Source organism: Danio rerio, chromosome 4 (genome assembly GCF_052040795.2).
Source record: "Danio rerio strain M-AB ecotype USA chromosome 4, GRCz13ab, whole genome shotgun sequence".
In the NCBI taxonomy this organism is placed as follows: Eukaryota; Metazoa; Chordata; class Actinopteri; order Cypriniformes; family Danionidae; genus Danio; species Danio rerio.
This window is the reverse complement of record NC_141024.2, coordinates 17,339,510-17,362,281: the sequence shown is the minus strand read 5'-3', so window position 1 is coordinate 17,362,281 and position 22,772 is coordinate 17,339,510. Positions and strand designations below refer to the sequence as shown.

Genomic DNA, 22,772 nt, shown 5'->3' with positions numbered 1-22,772 from the left:
AATAACAGTTTTTTTTATCTTTGCCATGATGACAGTAAATAATATTTAACTAGATATTTTTCAAGACTCTTCTATACAGCTTAAAGTGACAATTAAAGGCTTAACTAGGTTAATTAGGTTAACTAGGCAGGTTAGGGTAATTAGGCAAGTTATTGGATAACGATGGTTTGTTCTGTAGACAGTCGAAACAATATATAGCTTAAAGGGGCTGATCATTTTGTCCTTAAAATTGTGTTAAAAAAATTAAAAACTGCTTCTACTCTTGCTGAAATAAAACAAATAAGACTTTCTCCAGAAGAAAAAATATTATCAGACATACTGTGAAAATGTCCTTGCTCTGTTAAACATCATTTGGGAAATATTTTAAAAAGAAAAAAATTTAATAGGGGGCTAATAATTCTGACTTCAACTATATGTTTGTAATATACTGTATCTGATTTGTAATGTAAATATATCTCATTTAATGAATTTGTAAATGCACTTTATTTGTGCAAAAAAAAACATGCTTTTTTAAATGTTTAAGCCCTGGTCACATTTTAAATATGAATAAATAAACATTTAATTAAAAATTTATCCATTTGTTTTAAAATTTTGATTGTTATAATCACTAAACTGAATATTTGGCAACCCCGTCTCTTTTGACGCATGCTAAAATAAACTCAATAATATTAACTATTAAAATCAATATACTATTGCCATGCAATTTAATCATTAGTCACTGTTCAACAAGAATAATAATCAACTGTCAGCAGTGGTCATTACCACAAATAAGGATGAAACCGTACATATTAATTCATATACTAATGATCACTCGTTAATTAGTTCAGTAAAGTAGCAATCCAATGTATATTTCTCTTTTTGTGACAACACGGACAAGCCGGAATTTGCGTCTACAGATGAAGAAGCGTTCACGTGGGGCTGTTTTTATGAATGGACTTGAATCAAAGGTCAGGCTGAGGCTATAGTGAATATTGATGTAAATCTGAAGAGGAATCCCCTGCATCATTGTGCTGGATGACTGCCGGAGCGGCTTGTGTTACAGAGGCAGTGACGTATTAAAGCATGTTTCTTGACTTGTTTGCGCTCGATAGATTGAACATGTTGCTGAGATTTATTCAACGGCGGTTTAATGACAGCGCTATGAGCAGGCAGTCAATAAACAGCCACTCTGCTTGGATTTATCTGAGTATCAATATTTCGAGAAGGAGAGAGATCGATACATTTAGCGCTGGTGTTTGTTTATAAAGCAGAAACTGGAGGAAAAAATGAGCCTAATTTTTTTGTCCGGAGGATTAAAGTCCATTTAGGGTTTTTTTCTTCTTCTTATGAGTGGCTCAGGCTCTGGAGTTTAATAGCAAGAATAATGTATTGCAACCATTATAATGGCGCCGATTGAAATGCAGTTTTGATGGATTTTGAAAGCAAGCTTTTTTAATACACTCTGAGAAGTAAAGGTAGAAAAGCAATCTCTGAGGCGCTACCCTTTGAAAATGAGCATTTTTGTACTTTTTAGCTTCTAATATGTAATTTTTTGAACGGGTACTGGCTAATCAATTAAATAGCATCTATCAAATAAGTGTTGTATCTATTTAATTGATACTATTAATAAAAGTAATTACTACTACCTAATGAATAACTACTTGTACATAAAATCTTAGTCACAATTGGAATACATACTAGTTGGAGCTGAATAGTTGATCTCAATGGTTCCCAAAGTGGGGGTCATTTGGTAATTTCCAAAAATCAAAAAGAAATTATATTATTTTATTATTTATTTGATAACTATTAGAATTACCATATTTTATCCATAACCTTCAGAAGATTAAAAAATAGCATGCAATAGTTATATTTAAAAAATAAAAAATGGTATTTAAACTTGCTAGTTTAAATACCTCTCCCTGCGTTCGCGTGGGTTTCTTCCGGGTGCTCCGGTTTCCCCCACAGTCCAAAGACATGCAGTACAGGTCAATTGGGTAGACTAAATTGTCCGTAGTGTTTGTGTGTGTGTGTGTGTGTGTGTGTGTGTGTGTGTGTGTGTGTTTGTGTGTGTGTGTGTGTGTGTGTGTGTGTGTGTGTGTGTGTGTGTGTGTGTGTGTGTGTGTGTGTGTGTGTGTGTGTGTGTGGATGTTTCCCAGAGATGGGTTGCGGCCGGAAGGGCATCCGCTGCGTAAAAACTTGCTGGATGAGTTGGTGGTTCATTCCGCTGTGGCGATCCCAGATTATTAAAGGGACTAAGCCGACAGGAAAATGAATGAATGAATGAATGAGTTTAAATACCATTTAATGTGACATTTATTGCTATACTACTGCCTATTAATGATGTTTCATATATATTAAGTAGATTAAAAGTCTTTACCAGTTCATTGGGAGTGCATTGGCAGGTATTTAAATGCTTCTAGTATTTACACGTTGCATTTGCTGCAGACATACAAACTGCTTGTTGTTGATGTCTTGTCGCATGTTGTTAGTACACAGTGTAAGGCTGTGTGTCCACTGAAGCGTTCTTCTTGAGCTGAGCATTTGTTTTCTTTTTGTTGCTGTCAATGACTACCATGTATTTTGAGTGCTTACAGTTCTGAGCGTTTTTTTTTTTTTTTTTGTATTTAAAAATAAAAACCCATCAGTCTTTCGATTATTATTTTTTTCTATTGGATTGCGACCTCGTCTGTGATTATGTTTTATTAACACAGCAAAAGCATCAGTTGCAGCAGATTCATTTTATGACACCATGTTAAACTTTGACACCTTTACGGCACTCACATTGGCTACATTAAAAGTAAAGAGCATGAATGAACATAGAGGATGATCTGCAAAATTATACCAAGAATAAAACTTTTGCTGTAAACATTGTGCCCACCAGTCTCATTCGGTGAGGTTATATTAAGTTAAACAAATAAATAAATGACTATAAAAAAGTATCTTGTTGTTTAGACTGTTGCACTTTTGTTGTTAATATGCTTGTGTTTATATTGGCTTTTTGGTGTGTGTGCATCGTCCTGTGCAATATTTACATGTTTATAACCACTTCTGAGGATAATAGGGGTCGCGAGGAACTGGAATTGTTATGTTGGGGGTCACAGGCTAAAAAGTTTCAGAACCCCTTGTTTACCATCAATGAGATGGTATTAATGGTAACGATTTGAAGTGTGTTACTAGCAACAGCAGAATAGCAATAAAGAAGCAATTCACACTATTTACAACTAGCTTATTAAATTATAATGAAGTGTGACTCAAATAAGTACTAGAACTCAATGGAAAAAAAATAGTGGTATGAAAATGGATTAAATAGTAGATTTGTTATTGTGTTTGTTTTCCACAGCGACACTCTCTTCCTCCAGTAACAACTCACAACATGCTGGACGACTCCACTGACCCGATCCTGGGCAACATCCGGCGTATCGGCCTCTTCAATGGACGCAACGACAGAGTAAAGGTGTGCAGTTCACCATGTCTGACTCCAGCAAACTGTTAAAGAGTTAGTTCAACCTCTTGCTGATCCAAGCTCACAAGAGATTCAGTTCATTTATCTTTGGAACACACAGGATGCCTTTAATCAAACATTAAGGCGTGATTGATTCATGCTGTTTTTGCCAAATTCTGTACTTAAATCTAAATGTTGCGGCAGAAATCGAGATTCGTCATATCAGGCAACCCTTTTCCAAGCTTATATAGTTCAGTTTTGGTGAGTCGTTAAAATTTGTTACCTCAGTTTGCCATTATTTGATACCAGGAATGTTGGTGTTGTGCTTCTGCTGCTGCTGTAGCCCATCTGCTTCCAGGTTTGATTTGTGTTCAGAGATGCTCTTCTGCAAGCCTTGGTCATAACACGTGGTTATTTGAGTTGCTGTTGCCTTTATCAGCATCTACCTTAGCATCCACATGTCATTTTCACTCTCAGAACTGCTGCTTTGTAAATTCTTGAGATGGTTGTGCATAAGAATCCCAATTGATCAGGGGTTTCTGAAATATTTTGACAACAATCATGCTACTTAAACTCCATCTTCCCACTTCTTAATGCTTGGTTTGAACTTCATGCCTACATGCACTAAGGTGCTTCCATGTGATGATTGGCTAATTACATGAAGTAATTTGGAGTTGTACCTAATAAAGTGGCCACTTTACAATCCGCTTTTGTCCAGTAAGCATGGTGATGTTTAAAACCACATAATTCATATTCAAAAAAGTTCTGTTTTTTACATGCATAAAAACCAAGCCTCAGCTCCATCTACTTGGCTCCAGCTCATTATTACACATAATCCCAGAACGTCCATGTAAAAGCCGTTGTTGTCATCAGTTAAGTGCTTTGCCTAATGCATAAAAGATGTCTAATATTGATTATTTGTGGTGAGCCATACATAAAGGTGTGGTGTGAATGTGTTTCTACACCAGATTGTGTTTCATCCCGAGTTCCTGTCCTCCACCAGCCCCCTGCTGCCAATGGACTATGAGGAGTTTGTGCGCGGCTGCCACCTGGGAGTGTTCCCATCCTACTATGAACCATGGGGCTACACACCAGGTTTCATATTCATATGCTCATTCACACTGTAGTAGCATTCACATCTTTAATTCTTTCTCATTCTAGCAACGTTTTGACACATTTTATGCATATGGTTCAATTTTGTCATTTAATATTTGAACAATTTAAAATCCCGGACGAGCCCCCCATTTATATTATAGCCACTTATACAGTTCAAGCTTGTTGTAAGAGGAGAATCAGGTAAATGCTGATATTAAATTGTGATGGTAGCATGTTCAAGTTTATAAATGTTGACACATTAATCATCATATGTGTTCAGGTGAGTGCACAGTCATGGGAATCCCCAGTGTGACCACAAATCTATCTGGGTTTGGCTGTTTCATGGAGGAACATGTTTCTGACCCGTCTGAATATGGTGAGTGAATCACTGGCTGAATCACTGCTTCCCAAAGCCATTTGCATTATCAACATGTGAAGTTTATTTATAAACTACTTTCTAGAGCACAGGTGTCAAACTCAGTTCCAAAAGGGCCGCAGCTCTGCACAGTTTAGTTCCAACCCTAATTAAACACACCTGATCAAACTAATTAAGTCCTACAGGCTTGTTTGAGACCTACAGGTATGTGTGTTGGAGCAGGATTGGAACTAAACTGTGCAGGGCTTCGGCCCTCCAGGAATTGAGTTTGACACCCCTGTTCTAGAGGATTGTGTGCTTACGATTGACCACAGCTGGTCCTGCATTAGCTAAAGCATGATTCACCTTTCAGACCATTCCTAAGTCACCATAAATAACCAGAGTTCCATACCTCAGTTATCTTCGCCTTGAAGAAACACCCGAATTATTTAAAGGGGTCACAAACTGAGAAATGCTAATTTTGCCAGATATTAGACACAGAAAAATCCTCAACTTAAACAGAACTCGAAGCTTTCTTGTTGGTCTGAAAAGAGCTTAGATTCAAAGGCAATCTGCTAAAATGAATGGCTGTAAATGAGCTACTTGTAAATGGTTTTGAATCATGACTTTCTTGTATTTATGTTTAGCTCCACCCACTGATTCACATATTAGTAAATAACAGGCGATCAACAGGTCAAACCAAAGGATAAAGATGAGTCTGATCCAACATTGGGAAAGATTAAGAAAGTTCAAGTGTTCATTAGTAGAACATGATTGTTACTTGATTTCATTTAACCACAGATTTGTTCATGAACAAGGCACAGTTTAATGCTAATTTTAAGAATGATTGAAAGCAAGATGAAGCTGTGCTGACAGTATCGGATCCGATAGTAATCTTCAACTGTTTTTATTATCTGTCCACCATAGTTCGGTCTGTTTGATATGTATTAATGCGTTTAGCTTACATCAGCCTCTATCAATGAAGGATGTAGGCAGTCAAATGTTTGCAGTTTTGAAAATTCTATTGCAAAACTGTCAGCCAATCACAACAGTGGGCGTTTACTTCTGAGTCTACAATCCACCATGCCTATTCAAACAGTGTATGTAAACATCAACTGAACACAAAAAAAGATTGTAGTATAAATATGTGTATAAAATATTGTTTTGTTTTAAAACTAAGGTCGGTTCTAATAGTGTAATCTATAGGGTATGAAAAGATTAATGAAGGATTGTATTAGCTCGAGAAAATGATGATGCAGCTGAATAAATCATTGTATCGTCAGCAAATTCAAGGAAAAAATATTTTAAGTAAAATCTTGATGATATTTTATGTAAACATCAGAGAATAAAACAAAAAAAAGACCCCTTTAAACTTTAATAGGATAAAGAAAACACTGAAGTGTTACTTGGGGGTTTATAACAAGACCTTTGTTTCAGTAAAGTTCATAGTTCATAAAGTTCATAGTTCTTAATATGCCTGGTAAAGATAATAATCTCAATAACATCTGTGTTTCAGGAATCTACATCGTGGACCGGCGGTTTCGCTCTGCGGACGAGTCGTGTAATCAGCTGACCCAGTTCATGTTTTCATTCTGCCAGAAGTCGCGCAGGCAGAGAATAATCCAGCGTAACCGAACGGAGAGACTCTCTGATCTGCTGGACTGGAGATATCTTGGACGAGTGAGTGTCTTTTAGGTGATCGGTGCAGTTTTACTCCTCTGCTTAATGTGGTAAAGTGTTTCTTTCTGCTCAGTTCTACATGCACGCCAGACATTTGGCCCTCAGCAGATCCTTCCCTGAGAAATTCCGACCGGAGCATCTAAACCTTACGTCGGTGAGACGCCTTATACATCTCAATCTGTCTCTGAAGGCGGGCAAATGAATAAATATAATACATGCCTCCTACAGTATTTATTCAAGTCCTAAAGCATCAAAAAGTTTGGATGCTTTTGAGGAGTAATTTGACTCTACATTTGTCAAAAACATACCTTTAATCTTTGATTTGGCAACAAATATCAGAAACAACATAAATAATTTCACTTTATTGCTTGAAAAATCCACAAAATGTTTTATATTTTTTGCAAGTTTCATGTTTATTGTATTAAAAAATGTTTATAATGAATCAAAACACTACAAAAATATAATTAGAAACTACAAATAATGTCAGTTTTACAATGAAAATACAAATAAATATTAATGACACTAAAAAGCGTTGTTGGAATAGAATTAATCTTATTTAAAAATATATTATTTTTGTTATTATACTTACAATAATACTATATATTTTAATAATACAATCACCTCTCTGCTCTCCAAATTATGAACCCAAGTGTTCTTGAACATTATGTGTAACGTCAAACCTTTTAGAGCAATGAGGATGAACTGCTGTCAAGCTTCATTCTTGACTTTAATTGACAGGATAACATTTACCTGCACAGGAAAATAACCCAATCACTCTCACACACACACACACACACACACACACACACACACACACGCACACGCACACACACACACACACACACAGACACAAAGATTAGTGAGACAAATAAATCCCCCATATGCTTAAAATAAATGCAGTCTCCAATTATGGCTCATTTTAAATATATATATATTTTTAAATCAGAATGCATTTCAGTGACTGAAGATGCAAGTTTTTTTATGTTCTGTTCTAGTGCGCATACATGCATAAAAAACATTAAATATTTATAATAAATAGCAATAACTTATTTACAAGTAATGTGTATATACTGTATAAGGATGCATGCACCGATATTGAATTATTGACCGATATGATAGCCAATATATTAGCAGGTATACAGTTGAAGTCAGAATTATTATCCACCCTTGCAATTTATCTATCTTTTTAAAATATTTCACAAATGATGTTTAACAGAGCAAGGAACTTTTCACAGTATGTCTGATAATATTTTTTTCTGGAGAAAGTCTTATTTGTTTTATTTTGGCTAGAATAAAAGCAGTTTTTCTTTAAAAAAAAAAAAACATTTTAAGGTCAATATTATTAGCCCCTTTAAGCTATATTTTTTCAATAGTCTACAGAACAAACCATCATTATACAATAACTTGCCTAAATACCCTATCCTGCCTAGTTAACCTAATTAACCTAGTTAAGCCTTTTAAGCTGAATACTAGTGTTTTGAAAAATATCTAATAAAATATAATGTACTGATAAAATCAATCAGTTATTAAAACTTATGTTTAGAAATATGTTGAAAAATGTGTTCTCTTTGTTAAAAAAACAGAAATTGGGGAAAAATAAACAGGGGGGGCTAATAATTCGCACTGCAACTATATATTTTTTGTTTTTATTATAATTATTTTTTCACTTCATGATTGCAAAAACAAAAGGCAAGTGCATAAAGTAAGCAACTGATTTCATTTTAAAACCTAAACTTCAGGGTTTTGTAACTGATTTCCGAACTTTGTTATTAGTTTTTATTTTATTAATATTAAAAACGATTATTTTCTATGGCCAACTTTCTTTTAAATACACAAATAATAAAAGTAATAATAATAATAACAATAATAAAAAGCAGCCACATTAACCAAAATATAGTAAAATAATACAAAAAAGGAGCATGCAAAGTGGTTCAACTCATACATTTCATACACAATTCATAATATACTAAATACTTAATATAATAACTTTATCAAACTGATAATAAGATTAATAATAGCATTTATCAGCTAATATCTCATGTATTCTTATATTACAATAAAATTAACAGCTTGATTGAAATTCTAAAATCGTTTTTAATAAATAAATAGAATCTTTTTTAGGAATGTGACAAAAATGTGATCAAATATGTAAAAAAGAAACAGTTTGCACCACTTCAAATGAAAGAAATAATCTAAATATGTATATTTTAATTACTATTAATTATATTTCATAATATAAAATAACAACAAATCATTAAAAATAAACTTCAACTGCCTTTAAAACTGAACTTGAATGTGTTTTATCTGCCCAGACGCAGGGTTTCCGTTACCCTCGACCATCCTCTGTTCCTCCGTCTCCGTCAGCCTCCATCCACTCCACCCCTCACCACAGCGATGAAGAGGATGACGACACCTATGATGAAGAGGAGGAGGCCGAGCGGGACAGACTGAACATCAAGGCCCCGTTCAGTGTGGGCGCAGACACCGACGGTAAGAGGACACAACCCGTGGAAAACGGCAATTAGCATCCATAAAGTTTGTGTTCAAAAGTCTGAGATCGCGTTCAGAATCTGGAGATAAACTAGACATTTAAAGCTTTCTTAATGGAAACCAAATCTTGTAAAGTCATTTGTGGCTATAATGAATGCGTCTGTTATGAAAAATGGTATAGTTTTTCATGAAACTTGTGGAATTAAACTCAAGTAGGGATAAACTGGAAGCTTTCAGTTGAGCTTTTCACTGGGATCAGAAGAAACATGTAATGTATTTTAATATTGCGTAAAATAAAAGGCAATATCAAAACCGTTTTTAGACGTTTTTATTATTCAATCAAATAAGAAATGACATTTTTCAGTCCTCAGAGCATGTTAAACAGCTTTTTATTATTATTATTATTATGTGTTTATTTTTCCCCAAGCAAAAATAATGACTATCATACATTTTTAATTACGGTATATAGAAGACACCCGCTAAAACGTCATTCAGTGTCACAACAGATTACCAAATATTAAAAGGTATGACTTATGTTTTAATAATATAGTCATTTACTTTTAGTTTTATCTGTCTGTCAATAAGTTCTTATCATTTACATTTTTAATGTTTGTGTAAATATATCTATCAGAGGGTTTCCCAAACTTTTCAACCCGCGACCCCCAAAATAACAATGACCCCCTCATTCATAGGAGGTGGTTATAAATATACAAATGTTGTGCACACATCAATATTGACAACACAAAAGAGTGCCACAGTCTAACAGCCATAGCATTTTTAAAGCCATTTATTTAATTTAATATTGACCTCACCTAAAGAGAATTTGTGGGTACAAGGTTTTCAGCACAAGGCTACTCTTGGTTTAATTTTGGAGGCCGCCACTCAGAGATCATCCTTAATGTTCAGTTGTGGCCTGTATTTATATTTAATCTATTTGATTACCATAAATGTGTCAGAAAGTTTAATCTGGTGCTATAAAATAAAACTTCTGCAGCTGACTGCGGTGTTGTTAATATAATGTAAACACACCAATCCTATGAAAATAAATATTAGAAGGCTAATGGCTTTTTGTTTTGCATGTTGTTGTTTTTTTATGTAACTATTAACTACTATTACTAAAATATGGTAATTCTAATAGTTTAATAAAATTGTTTTGACTTTTGGAAATCAAGCAACCCCACGTCATTGTCCCGCCACCCTCGCTTTGGGAAACACTGATCTATTACACACACTGAGAAGTCATTTTTACACATATTTTAACAGTTTATTTTAATTAAAGTAGATTAAATTTGAGTTCTGTCAATATAAATCATTTAGAAACGTAATAGTTGAAAAATATCTTTAACTAATACAAGCTGTATTAAACATTACATATTAATCAAAAATTGAAATAAACATTACTTATAAAGTCAGTTTTAAAATCAAAATGGTAAATGCTTTTATTCTAGAAATGTTTTTGATCACACTTTATTTTGATAGTCTGTTAGTTGAATTGCAACTAATTCTCATAAGATTGTAAGTATTATTACTGTTAGGTTGGGGTTGACTTGTATTTGTAAAGTTTCTTATAGTCAGTTAAATGTCTGTTGAAGAAGCAGTATCAACAGATATTAAACAGACTAATACTAATACTACTAATGCTTAAACGGAACATCAAAATAAAGTGTTACCATGTTTTCAATTTGTTTTGCAAATGAATCTTATTAAAATATATATTGATAAACAATATTTCCATTATTTAAGTTTAGCATAATTTTAAAAGTTTTGAAATCGTTAAATAATTAAATTTTAATTACTTTCCCAACACTGGATTGCAGCTGGAAGGGCATCCGCTGTGTAAAACATATGCTGGATAAGTTGGCGGTTCATTCCGCTGTAGTGACCCCTGATGAATAAAGGGACTCATTTTAATTAATGGTTATAATAATGTATTTACTGTCATACTTATTGTAGTAAATATATTACTGTAATAATTGATGTCATTTTATCAAATATTTTATAAAATAGAAAATTTTCAAGTGTATTTTTACAAATTAATTTGGTTAAAAATATCTTAATATTTGCCCCATTTCAAGTACAATTTAGAATGTTTTCAAATATTTAATAATTTTATTTGGATAATAGTACTAGTTATATGTATTTGTTCTAAATTATAAATATAAAATATATAAATTATATATTTTATTACAATATAGCATAATATGTGTAATAAAATAACATCTTAAAATAGTAAATGTTTATTAAAGGTATTCGATCATTAAGAGTAAATTGTTTTCGTGTTTATGTAAATATATCTGTTTCACTGAATGACAATAAACCTTTTAACCTGTACTTTGACATTTGCACATTTAATTTGATGCTAATACCAAAACTGTACGTTTCCTCTAAAGCTTACCACTATGTTTGGCATATACAGTAAGATCCATAAATATTGGGACATAGACACAACATTTTTGGCTGTAAACACCAACACAACGGATTTGAAATGACCGAAGATGTGCTTTAACTGCAGACTCTCAGCTTTAATTTGCAGCCTGTTGTCATTCCTACACCATTCACCTGACTTGGATGTCACTGACTTGGATTTAAATAGCTTAATTTAGCTCAAATTAAAGCTGACCGTCTGCAGTTAAAGCACGTCTTGTTCATTTCATTTCAAAGCCATTGTGTTGGTGTATAGAGCCAGAAATGTTAGAATTGTGTTAATATGCCAGTATTTATGGACCTGACTGTATGTGTGATATTAATTGCCAAAAGTATAACAAATAAAAACATCTTAATACATTTCTCCCAAATGAATCAAATAAATCATATGCATGTTTTACTGAATAGCCTCAGTCACAGTAGGTCAGTGCAAATTTAGTTTAATTGATAGAGAAAATGTTCAGACATTCTCAAATATGTATTTTACAGAGCATCAAGTGTCGATTTTTTAACATGAGAAACTCAAAAGGAAGAAAAACAGAAACTGTACAGTTCATTTATATTACACAGAATCGCACTCGCCGTAAATAATCTCTTTTCCAAGTTGATACGTCTTGAATAAAAACAACTCATTATATCAGCTGAAATGAATCCATAGGAAGCGAGAAATACCTCCCTATCAGTCTCTGCTGTATTCCTTAAATAATCAGTCCCGGTGGAATGAAACAAACACAAATAACGGCACATTAGAGAAGCTGAAAGCTGGCGGTGTTGAGCTGATGTTCTTCAGTACGGCTCGTCTTCATCTCTGGCCTGCTGGAGGATGTTCAGGAGAAACGCCGCTGCTTTAGAGATGCTCAGGTTTTCTGTGTTTTGACTGCGGGATTCTGTGGAGGAAGAGATGCCGTTTACTGCACCAGTCTCATTCGTGTTACCCTTTAAAGGAAAACTACACTGTTTCAGGGCTGGCAATAGGATGGAATAGGCTTCTCCATCTAGAGTTAAACATGAGTTTTACCATTTTTGAATAAATTCAGCCAATCTTCGGGTCTGGCGGGAGCACTGTTAGCTTAGCTTAGCATAGAACATTGAATCAGATTAGACCATTAGCATATCGCTCAACGTTTTTTGACCATATTCATACTTAAAGCTTGACTCTTCTGTAGTTACATCAAATTTATTGTACATACATTTGTCAACTTGTATATATTTTTGCTCTATTTACTTTTTTATTCCTATCACTGTCATTGCACTTTGGAAACTCCTGTCATGTAAAAATACATGGCAATAAAGCTCTTTCTGATTTCAGAAAATGAACAGTTGCTACATTCTGGAGTCAAGCTTCAAATAGGAAAATTATCTAAGCACTTTTTAAGCTTTTTTTTTTTTTTTTTGAGCGAGATGCTAATGGTCTAATCTGTTTCAATGATTTATGCTAAGCTAAGCTAAAAGTGCTCCCACCAGACCTGGTGATTGAATGAATGTATTCAAATATGGCAAAACTCAAATGTTTACCTATAGGGGAGTTGAAATATGAGCCTATTAGCAAAAAAGTGGAGCGTTCCTTTAATTTTAATGTGCATTTAGAGCACAGCTCAACCTAACATGAAAGTTCGGTCATCAACTACTCGTTACAAACCTGTTTGAGTTTCTTGTTATTAGTATTTTGAAGAATGTTAGAAAGCAGTAACAATTGACCATACATATATATTTTTCCAAATATGGAAGTCAATGGGTTCTTCAAAATATCTGCTTTTGATTTGAACAGAACTAAGGAACTCATAAAGGTTTGAAACCACTTGAGTGAGGTTTAATTTTGGGGTGAACTGTTCCTTTAAGTACTGATTAATATTCATTAATGTTAAACTTGATAAAGGGATAGGATTAGGGTCATTTACTAAAAATGTAGACTCTCAGTGTTAAAAAAAGACACTAAAGCTGTAAGAAGTATAAGTTCTGAAAACAAAACAAAAAAGAAAACTCAAATGATGATATTTACATGTTTTTATTCATACCTAAGCGTATTGTATCATACAGGTCCCCTTCATTTCTGTCTTCTGACACAAAGCGCCGTCCCTCTGTTATAGTATAAATATGAAAAGTACATTTTAAAATCAGAAGGTTGATCACAGTATATATTTTTAGACACAATAAGGATTTAAAAAATAAAAAGAAGCTGTAACATACGTGTGCCTTTCAGATATAACATAGCTTGGGGTGTCCAATTCCGACGCTGAAAACTGCCCTTTAAAAATAATGAAAAATGATTGCTTTATGGACAACATAATTAAATATTGTATTTTAAAATATTTGTAATAAAGATTGTTATATAATCAATATTATAAATTATTTAATGATAAACTTAAATATATATATATATATATATATATATATATATATATATATATATATATATATATATATATAAATGACTAATAAAGTCAGTTATGTAATTATGCTTAAATGGACATCTAGATTTTTTTTCTGTCCATAAATATATAATTTTTTTTAAATGTATTTATAAAAAACTTATATTTGCAACATATCAAGTAGACATATCAGCATAATAAAATATTTCATTTTAAAAAATAGTAATGACTAGAGTAATTATGTTAACAGCAACAACAATAATAATAATTATTATTATTATTTTATTATAGTAAAAAATATTATTGTAATAACATTTGCAATGCATTTCATCAAATATTTTATAATACAAATAATGCATAATAGGCTATACCATAACATAATTTAAAATAAGACAAATGATGTACATAATAAACATTTACTATTTTCATTTTAATAACAGTAATCTATAATTAATAGTAAACTTAAACAATTTTTTAATATAAATAAATCCATATTTAATAGCATAACATTGCATGACATTACCTTGGGTGCGCTCCAGGAATGGGACACAAATGTTGCAAGAAGTAACAGCGCAAGTGCGTACGCCGCAAGAGTCCTTAAATCCTGCAAAGATGAAACTGTATTAAAATAACATCATTTTCCATCTGAAAAGTCATCTACTCTTTTTATTTAACATTATTAAGCCTCCTATTTTTTTCAATGTGAAATATATTGTGTGCAGAAGTATAAGTTCAAAAATATGAAACATCCTTATTGCAAAAAAAAAAGATAGTAATAATTGTAAATAATAATAAAGGTAACATTAAAATGGTAGAAGTTTAAATAAAGTTAGAAAATAATAAAAAAAAATATATATATATATATTTTTTTTACAAATAAATACAAATTAAAATAATAATAAAGAAATGTATTGGATTTTTTAAAAATAAAATACACAATTAATAAAACAATAAATTATAAAAAAAAATTCAATTTAAATGTAAATAAACAAATGTTAATAATTACATCTAAAAATTGTTACAAAAAATGAATAAAACAACAAATCTAATAGAAATCCTAATATTTAAAGTCTAAATTGCTAAAATAAAAATGTTGTGAAAGAAATGAGAAGCGTGATCTCACTTTCATAGCGGCAGGTTCCTCTTCAGCGCTGGAGTCTCAGAGAAAAAGATGCGGAGTGAAGCCTGTGAAGTCTGCGCTTGATATTTATAATCATCCGGCATGAATTAGTCTTCAGCTATAGGTCACGTCTCATTGATTGAGAACGGGGCCGGACTGTGAACCTTTCAGAGCCATTTGTTAACCCTTCCTACATCAGATCAGCGGCGTGGTTACATTTCCATTCATCTGCACTTTTAATAGTAAGTGATGAAAAGAAGAGGGCGGAAAGTATCGATATGTTTACACCTTCAGCAGCCAAGCGTCTCTGATAATGTTTTTTTATGAATGAACGGCGAGCGGGGTTTCCCTGCTGACAACACAGATTTATAAAGAAATGCTGAGCTCTGCCTTCAGATCGCTAGCTATAGTAATAAGAATGGATAAGAAGTAACTTTTAAAGCTGTTCAGACTCAGATTACAAACAAAGCAGAGTAAAGACTAGGCTGAGGACTGAGCAACAAAATCACTACTTAAAACTTTATGAATATGGCATGTCATTTTTATCCCCCACAACGTAATGTACTGATTAAATGTAAATTAGTCTTTAAAGTCTGCACGAACTAAAAGAAAATGTTTGTATTGAGATATTTATTTTAATAAAGTTATAGTAAATAAAAATATATAAATATAAGAAATATTTTATTTTAAATTTATTTCAAATTTTTTGTTATTAAAAATGATTAATTTTAATGGTAATCACAAAAAATATAACTTTTTAGAAATACAATAAATTATTAAATTAAATGACACATTTAAACATATGTTAAATATATAATACATATATACAGTTGAGGTCAGAATTATTAGCCTTCCTTGGCAATATTTATTCTTTTTATAAATTCTTAAATAAATTCTTTTTTTTTAAGTGATATTTAATGGAGAAGGGAATTTTTCCCCAGTATTTCCTATAATATTTTTTCTTCTGGAGAAAGTCTTATTTGCTGCAGAGCCACTTGGGTGGAGTTCATCTCCAATAAGGGGGAGCTTGAGCTCCAGCTCCTCCTCCTATAAGCTGTTTTAATGTGTACACCTACCCCGCCCCTAACCCCCAGTCACATCACTTGCAGAAGAAGTGCAGCACAAGAGCTGGAGCTCAGTTCTGCCCATGAGTCTCTGCAATGAGTACCACTTACTTATTTGTTTTATTTGGGCTAGAATAAAAGCAGTTTTTAATTATTTTTTTTTAACCAATGGACCCTTTTCACAAGCCTGTTATGACATGTTTAACGATTATCAGCAACTTAAAACCTTGACAGTTTTTAATATTTAGATTTATTTTTAAATGTGTGAACATTTATATGTATTTCTGTAGGTATTTTATCACCTTTGCTTCAAATTGCAAAAAAGAATTTTGCTTGTGCGAGGCATTTCTAATGCAGCATCTATGGCACAGGACATGACATTATTCTCTCCTCTGGCTGCCGCCATCAGTCTCTCACAATTTTTAAATCTTTTTTCTGAAAATCTTTAAAACATCATCGTGGAGTTTTTCTGTTATTATTTGAGCAAATAAGATTGTAAAAAAATATTTGTTGTACTCTCGCATTCACTGCGCTCTTAGTTTATCCAATTATGGCGACTTCCGCAACTGAGAAACCTGGAAATGTGAAAAGGGTCCATTAAGGTTATCATTATGACCTTCTTTTTGATTGTCTGCAGAACAAACCATCGTATTACAAGAACTTGCCTAATTCCCCAAACCTGCCAAGTTAGCCTAATTAACCTAGTTAAGCCTTTAAATGTAATTTTAAGCTGTATAGAAGTGTCTTGAAAAATATCTAGTCAAATATTATTTACTGTCATCATGGCAAAGATAAAATAAATCAGTTATTAGAAATGAGTTATTAAAACTATTATGTTTAGAAATGTGTGGAAAAATCTTTCTGTTAAACAGAAATTCAGGGGAAATATGCAGGGGGCTAATAAAAAAAAAAAAAAAAAAAAATATATATATATATATATATATATATATATATATATATATATATATATATATATATATATATGTGTGTTTTTTTAAATATAATTACTATTGTTAATGTTGTATTTAAAAATAGTTTACAATTATTCATTTGTATACATGTACATATATAAATAATTATTGTAGGTTGACAGTGTGTGTGTGTATGTCATGTGTGCATATACATATAAACAAACATCAATAATAGTAATAACAGTATTTTTTTAAATATATATTTACAAAACTTTGTGGCAGCTCAATCATTTGCAAATCCCAGTTCAGGGATTTTTACAGTGACAAAGGTTGGACATAAACCATTAAAGACAGAGAAATAATATATAATAGTACCTTATGAATAAAATTAATAATATTAATAATAAAAACAATAACATCTCTGTATGCCAGCCTGATAATTAGTAACGTTTAATTTCACAAAAGAAAGTGTAACTATCACCTTTGCAGTTTCAGCAGGCGTGATGGGGAAAAAGGAGCAAAAAAAAAAAAAAGATGTAGTCAACCTCCAGCTTAAAACACAAGCCAGACAAGGCCGGTACTGTAACAGAAAGCAGACTTCCAGAAGTCTCTTCCACACATTCGACAGAGCGTTCCTCAAGAGCCAGCCGCAAACGTCTTCAGAAGGTCTGCGCTGGGGAAAACTCTTGAGGGATGTGTTTATGTTTTGGCTTGTTTTCCTCGCTGATGTAAATATCAGTCAGATGTCCTTGTGATGGAGACACGACTGAACAAAAGCCGTCATAAATAAGCAGTAAGAAAAGAGTCTGTTAAACCATGTTGTTGCTTTCGCTCATTTTGTCCACGTACTGAAGAAAAAGAGAGAAGAGTTGAAGAGTTACAAGACTTTCCCATAGAAAAAGACAAAAATGTCTGATTTATGACACTTTAGGCAAGACACTGCAGCTGAATACAGGACAAATGTCGACTAATAGTTATTTGAATGTTTCCTCTGTTGATAGATTGATTGCAAGCTTTCTAACCTGCTGTTTAAATATGCAAATGAAGCATTTTTTAATACAATTATGCAGTAATTTGCATACATTTTGCTGTACACAAAAATGATCAATGGTTGAGTTCAGGTTTAAAATTCTTGTTTGTTTTTTAAGTTAAATATTGTGCGTCAGGTATTTATGGAAACTTTTTTCACCGCTTAATTATTTGGAAAATACTGCAAAGCTGTCGGGAAAAACAGCTATTGTTTTGTATTAAAAAATATTGCATGTCATCAAGCATGTAAGCGCAAATCTCTCAGTAAAAACCTTGAGAATATAGATATTAACATGCTGCTGACGAGGAGAATTTGAGAAAAATATCTTGTAATTCAAATCTATAGAAACAAACTAATGAAGTGTGATTTCTAAAACAAACAAATAAACTATTAAAGTTATTTTCTTTCTGTTAGACTTAAAAAAGAAACATTATGAAATGACAAAAAGCCCAAAATGTTCAAACTAAGCAGTCTTAAAGCTGCAGTGTCTGGCCTTTAGTGTTTGGTGTTATTGGGTGAACAGAAGACGGCGTGATTCGTGCAAGACAGAATTAGCAGAGACTGACCAAGTTGGCCGACTGTCCGCTCAGCCTTAGGACGGCTTTAAAAGAACAACAAACACATGTTGAAAGACTCGCAAAAGCCTGTTTTCTGGCATGAAGGTGAAAACAGACACAAATCCTGCCCAACTGTGTTTTTAAATGCTTGTGTTAACAAAAACTGAATCATATGAAAAAGCCAGCTCATAGGCAGTACATACACAACCATTTAAATGTTTGGTCAAGTTTTGTAGAATCAATGTGATATGTTTATTTGGGGTTCATTAAATGTTTTGTATTTATTTCTGCAGTTAGTTGAGTGAAGTATGAATGATCATTTCAGAAAAATAACTTTTTGTCATTTATTTAAATAAAATGTCATTAAAAATTATTTTTAAAATGTCATTAAAATTTATAAATGCCATGACTGACATGTTGATCAATTGAAGAGAAACTTACTGAGTAAAAGTAACATAAAAAACGATTAAAATATAAACATTTAAACAGCAGTGCATGTTTTCCCCAGGTATTTCCTCTTAACTGTTTTAAAATGACAGTGTTTTACAAAACTTTGAACAAATTTTTTTCCCCCACCAAACATATAACCCAAGCCACAAAATATTATCTTGTAGCATTTCTTTAAAGGTATTCTCTTCTCTTCTCTTTGATTTGTAGTACATTTCGAGTGAAAGCCTGCTGGTTTTAGAGCTGCTCAAGCAAGCAAAAGCAAACGTGAATTTGCATTCAGACAGTGTCCTAACCAGACATGACTTAATGATTCAGATACTTCAGTAACGTGTCATGATTCAATATTTACACTAGTGCTGTGGACTAGAGCTGTTTTTTTTTTTTTATCTATTTCTGTAATAAAAAAACAGGTCACTAATAATGAATAAAATATCTAATGAAAGAAAATAAAATTAAAAATTAAAAACTTAAACCTGGAACTAAAACTTTAATGAATTAAAATCTACACAAACATGTATATTTTAAAATTAATGACAAAAGTAATAAATACAAAGACGATTAACTATAAAATTAATATAAATTTAACTGATTAATAAAAACTGCAACAGTATCTCAGTAATATAAAAAAAACACAGGAACAAACATAAACATATCCTGCAGCAATATTTTATTTATTCTTGCTCTCTGGCTGCTCATGTTTGTTATATAGGTGTTGTGTATCTTGTGGTTTTTACCTAAGCCATGCCTGATTAGGACATGAGTTAAATTCACTGCAATCTCAGAGGATCATTATTGAGAGAGAAAACCCAAAAGACCAGCATGCGCTCTCTCTCTCTCTCCTTTCTTCATCACCCTGTTTTAATTACTGTAAACTTACCCCGCTAATGAAGGGAAGATTGAGCAAATAGCCCAACACAGGAATCCTTCTGATGAAGCCCACCACCACTGGGAAAAAACCCCTACAAGTGAAGAAATGGAAGATTATTTTAGGATAGACTTCCATATCATGAGCTAATATGCAGGGTTTTTTGTATATTATTTGGAGATGTCAGTTCCAAAAACTACAAACCATATTAATAATGTTCAATTAAGTAAATTAAGTTCATTTTTTTTATTAAAAACAATCAAATATTTTAACATTATAATAATGAATTAATATAACATTAATATTTTAAAATAAAACAGTTATATTTTTAATTATATTACTGTAATTCTATTACTTATATTTCAGCTGTGGTTGATATAGGTGTGTGTGTGAACATTATTATTTTAGATATTTAGTACATTATTATATTGTAAATAGTAGGATGTTACAGAATTTATTAACATTAGTTTTAGTTTTTAGTTTTTCTCAAATACTATAATAAATATATTTATGTTCCGGCAAGAGTATTGACATATTACTTTTATTTTAGCTATGGATTATATTTGTTATACCTTATTAGAAAAAAATGTATGTTTGTTTAATACTATATATTGTGATTGTTTATGTGAACATCATTATTCTTGCATAAATTAGGTATATTCAATTTACTAGAATAGGTAGTATATATTATTAGTAGTATGTTATATATTTTATTATTATTAGTTTGTTTTTCCTCATATATTATTAGTGGATCATTTTTCTATATTCATTTACAGTCTGTCAGTGTAAGCATTGGCCAATTAAAGAGACAGTCACCCATTAACATCACTATTGAGAGTTTGTGTTGTTGCACAGTTTGTCTTGACACAGTTTGTCAATCCTGTGCAAATACCTAAATAAAAGAAAGAAGCCATAAAACTCTAGGACGACTCCGACGATGGGCCATCCTATCAGCACCACGAAGACGCCTCCCAAGAAGAAGCTGGTGGCTTTCATTTTGTGCTTCTGGAAGAAGAACCTGAAGGTCCTTTCCAACCCGATGACGAACGCCAGACCTACAACGAACAAGATCTGACAGACAAGAAGAGCGAAAACACAGGTCAGACACGGACAAACTCACTCTGGGTTATAAGGGAAACTCCGCTTTAACCTTTTAACCGTCCCACCAAGACAAAAAAAAAAGGATTGGATTTCTTATAATGTCGCTAGTTAATGGACTTTTTTCAACACATCCCATAATTTCTAACATATTAGCCTCTACTAAATGGTTAATATATCAGTTTATGGTAAAAGTACTGGAATTAATACATATACTATGAAAATCAGAAAATATAAAGTGCAAGACCAATTTATTTTAAAAAACAATCAAATTAAAACATTTTTTTCTTGTTTTTTCATACAATAAAACTAAAATCAAGTGTAGTAGTGTGACAGGATTGTTTATTGTTTTTGTAAACTAACAATGCTGTGTGTAAACCATTACTTAAAACACTCACTCTTTCAATGACTTCAACAGTCACTATTTGAAATAGACAAAACGAACTTGTAGAGCGGGCAGTTAAAGGGATAAGGCGAGAGAGAGAGCCACAATAAAGGATGACTAAAATATCAGTAAAAATCAATAATGAAAAACACTGTGTAGAATAGATGATCCAATTAACAACCTGTTCAAACCCAGACATTGTATTTTAAAATGTTGTTTATTTTTATTATATTACTCAATGAACATAATACATTTTTGCAATCAAAAGTTTTTACCATTATTTTACATTATACAGATATTACTGCATATTTTAAATGTAAAAATGGATGAAGAAAACAATAAGCAGAATACTAAATTAATTATTATGATCTTAATTTTGAATAATGTGTTATACTAAACACAGTATTTCATATGTAATTGAAATATTATAATTAAAACATCGTTAATAAAATCACCACTCACATTTCCTATGGCAAGTAGAGCTTTATCAAAAAACAGGATCATCCCAAAAAACAGGAAGAATACCCCAAATCCTGTCAGCCCCATTCCTATTTCTGTAGACAGAGAAAGCACCATCAATAATAACAACAGGTGACATTTAATAACACACGAACTTTAGACAATATTGCCAATGGTCATTTCTTTAAAATGTCCAATATCACATTGCTGAAACTGTATTGACAGCAGCTCTGTCTTCATGCAGTCAACATTTAATCCAGATCATGCATTGCATCTGTTTCCCGACATGTTATTAAACGCAAATGACTTTAGCGTGAGACTCGTTACTGTCGCTGACATCTGCACGCAGCTGCATCATTATAAACACACACACAACTATTCAAACAGCAGGAATAATAAACACGACAGCCTTCAGACATGATGACAGAGTCTGTAGAGGAGCTGTCAGAGAAACAGGACGAGTTTTACGGGGTTTTTTCCTCTTACTCTGCGAGTCGCTGAGCGAAATCATCTTCTCTGTCTCGAGCAGCAGCAGCTGTCACAGAAGCGGCCACGCGTACCGGAAACACTCACTTTCAGCTTCCGGTGAAACTTTACGAGAACGAAGTTTACAACTGATCGTATTACTCATTGATTTAGCTAATTTTATATTTGCGACGCATTACAATCACTTAATAATAATAAAAAAACGAATGCATGTTTAAGGGATTTAATTTGTGTTTGCATCCCCGGTCATGACGTGTTTAAATGAACGAAATAGTTTTATATTACATAGATACTTTAATTATTGACATTTGTTATAATTTAAAGTGTATCATGTTACATTATTTAATTAAATAAAAATATATAGATGTTCGCCATTATGTACACAAAAACGTTTACTTCCGTGTGCACTGCGTCATCTGCTGGTTATATTAATAATAACACGCATTTAAAATCAGACTAGTTTCGCTTGTGAAACTTTCTACGCTGTTTAAAACCTTTGACGGTTCTTTGTTA

General features: G+C 32.3%; 3 protein-coding genes across 6 annotated transcripts in view; 1 reads left to right on the top strand and 2 right to left on the bottom strand.

Moving 5' to 3' along the window:
* Nucleotides 1–9,353, top strand: part of gys2 (glycogen synthase 2) — a 28,039-nt gene extending 18,686 nt beyond the window's left edge. For all 3 annotated transcript variants that reach the window (XM_087246151.1, XM_087246152.1, NM_001018679.1), the window contains 6 exon segments: nt 3,320–3,433; nt 4,390–4,516; nt 4,797–4,892; nt 6,388–6,551; nt 6,625–6,705; nt 8,864–9,353. In XM_087246151.1, the coding sequence (XP_087102277.1) occupies nt 3,320–3,433; nt 4,390–4,516; nt 4,797–4,892; nt 6,388–6,551; nt 6,625–6,705; nt 8,864–9,076 (795 nt within the window). In that variant the 3' untranslated portion in view covers nt 9,077–9,353.
* Nucleotides 9,354–11,889: 2,536 nt separating this feature from the next.
* On the bottom strand, nt 11,890–15,308 carry spx (spexin hormone). The gene is made up of 5 exons (NM_001423858.1): nt 14,958–15,308; nt 14,358–14,438; nt 13,653–13,710; nt 13,481–13,543; nt 11,890–12,352 (listed from the first exon to the last, which is right to left on the bottom strand). Exons 1-5 carry the CDS (start codon nt 14,961–14,963, stop codon nt 12,252–12,254), a joined length of 309 nt encoding a protein of 102 aa, NP_001410787.1. The 5' UTR covers nt 14,964–15,308; the 3' UTR covers nt 11,890–12,251.
* Nucleotides 15,309–17,175: 1,867 nt separating this feature from the next.
* Nucleotides 17,176–22,339, bottom strand: golt1ba (golgi transport 1Ba). 2 transcript variants are annotated; one of them, XM_087245550.1, is made up of 6 exons: nt 22,260–22,313; nt 21,777–21,868; nt 20,724–20,902; nt 19,844–19,925; nt 18,526–18,560; nt 17,356–17,777 (listed from the first exon to the last, which is right to left on the bottom strand). In XM_087245550.1, the coding sequence occupies exons 1-5, from the start codon at nt 22,282–22,284 to the stop codon at nt 18,552–18,554; spliced, it is 387 nt and encodes a 128-aa protein (XP_087101676.1). In that variant the 5' UTR covers nt 22,285–22,313; the 3' UTR covers nt 17,356–17,777; nt 18,526–18,551. The 2 variants fall into 2 exon arrangements, with proteins under 2 accessions (NP_001314769.1, XP_087101676.1); NM_001327840.1 differs by lacking the exon at nt 18,526–18,560 and having other exon boundaries at nt 17,176–17,777; nt 22,260–22,339.
* Between the last annotated feature and the right edge of the window lie 433 nt (nt 22,340–22,772).

What these genes read in the sequence shown, in the direction of transcription:
- spx (NM_001423858.1), bottom strand. An exon ending in GTTATATCTGAAAGGCACAC is followed by an intron (nt 13,544 to 13,652) that starts GTATGTTACAGC and finishes ATACTATAACAG; the next exon opens with AGGGACGGCGCTTTGTGTCA. An exon ending in GTATGATACAATACGCTTAG is followed by an intron (nt 12,353 to 13,480) that starts GTATGAATAAAA and finishes CTTCCTCCACAG; the next exon opens with AATCCCGCAGTCAAAACACA.
- golt1ba (NM_001327840.1), bottom strand. Translation starts at nt 22,284, where the DNA reads ATGATTTCGCTCAGCGACTCGCAGA. An exon ending in TTCGCTCAGCGACTCGCAGA is followed by an intron (nt 21,869 to 22,259) that starts GTAAGAGGAAAA and finishes CTCTGTCTACAG; the next exon opens with AAATAGGAATGGGGCTGACA. An exon ending in CTCTACTTGCCATAGGAAAT is followed by an intron (nt 20,903 to 21,776) that starts GTGAGTGGTGAT and finishes CTTGTCTGTCAG; the next exon opens with ATCTTGTTCGTTGTAGGTCT.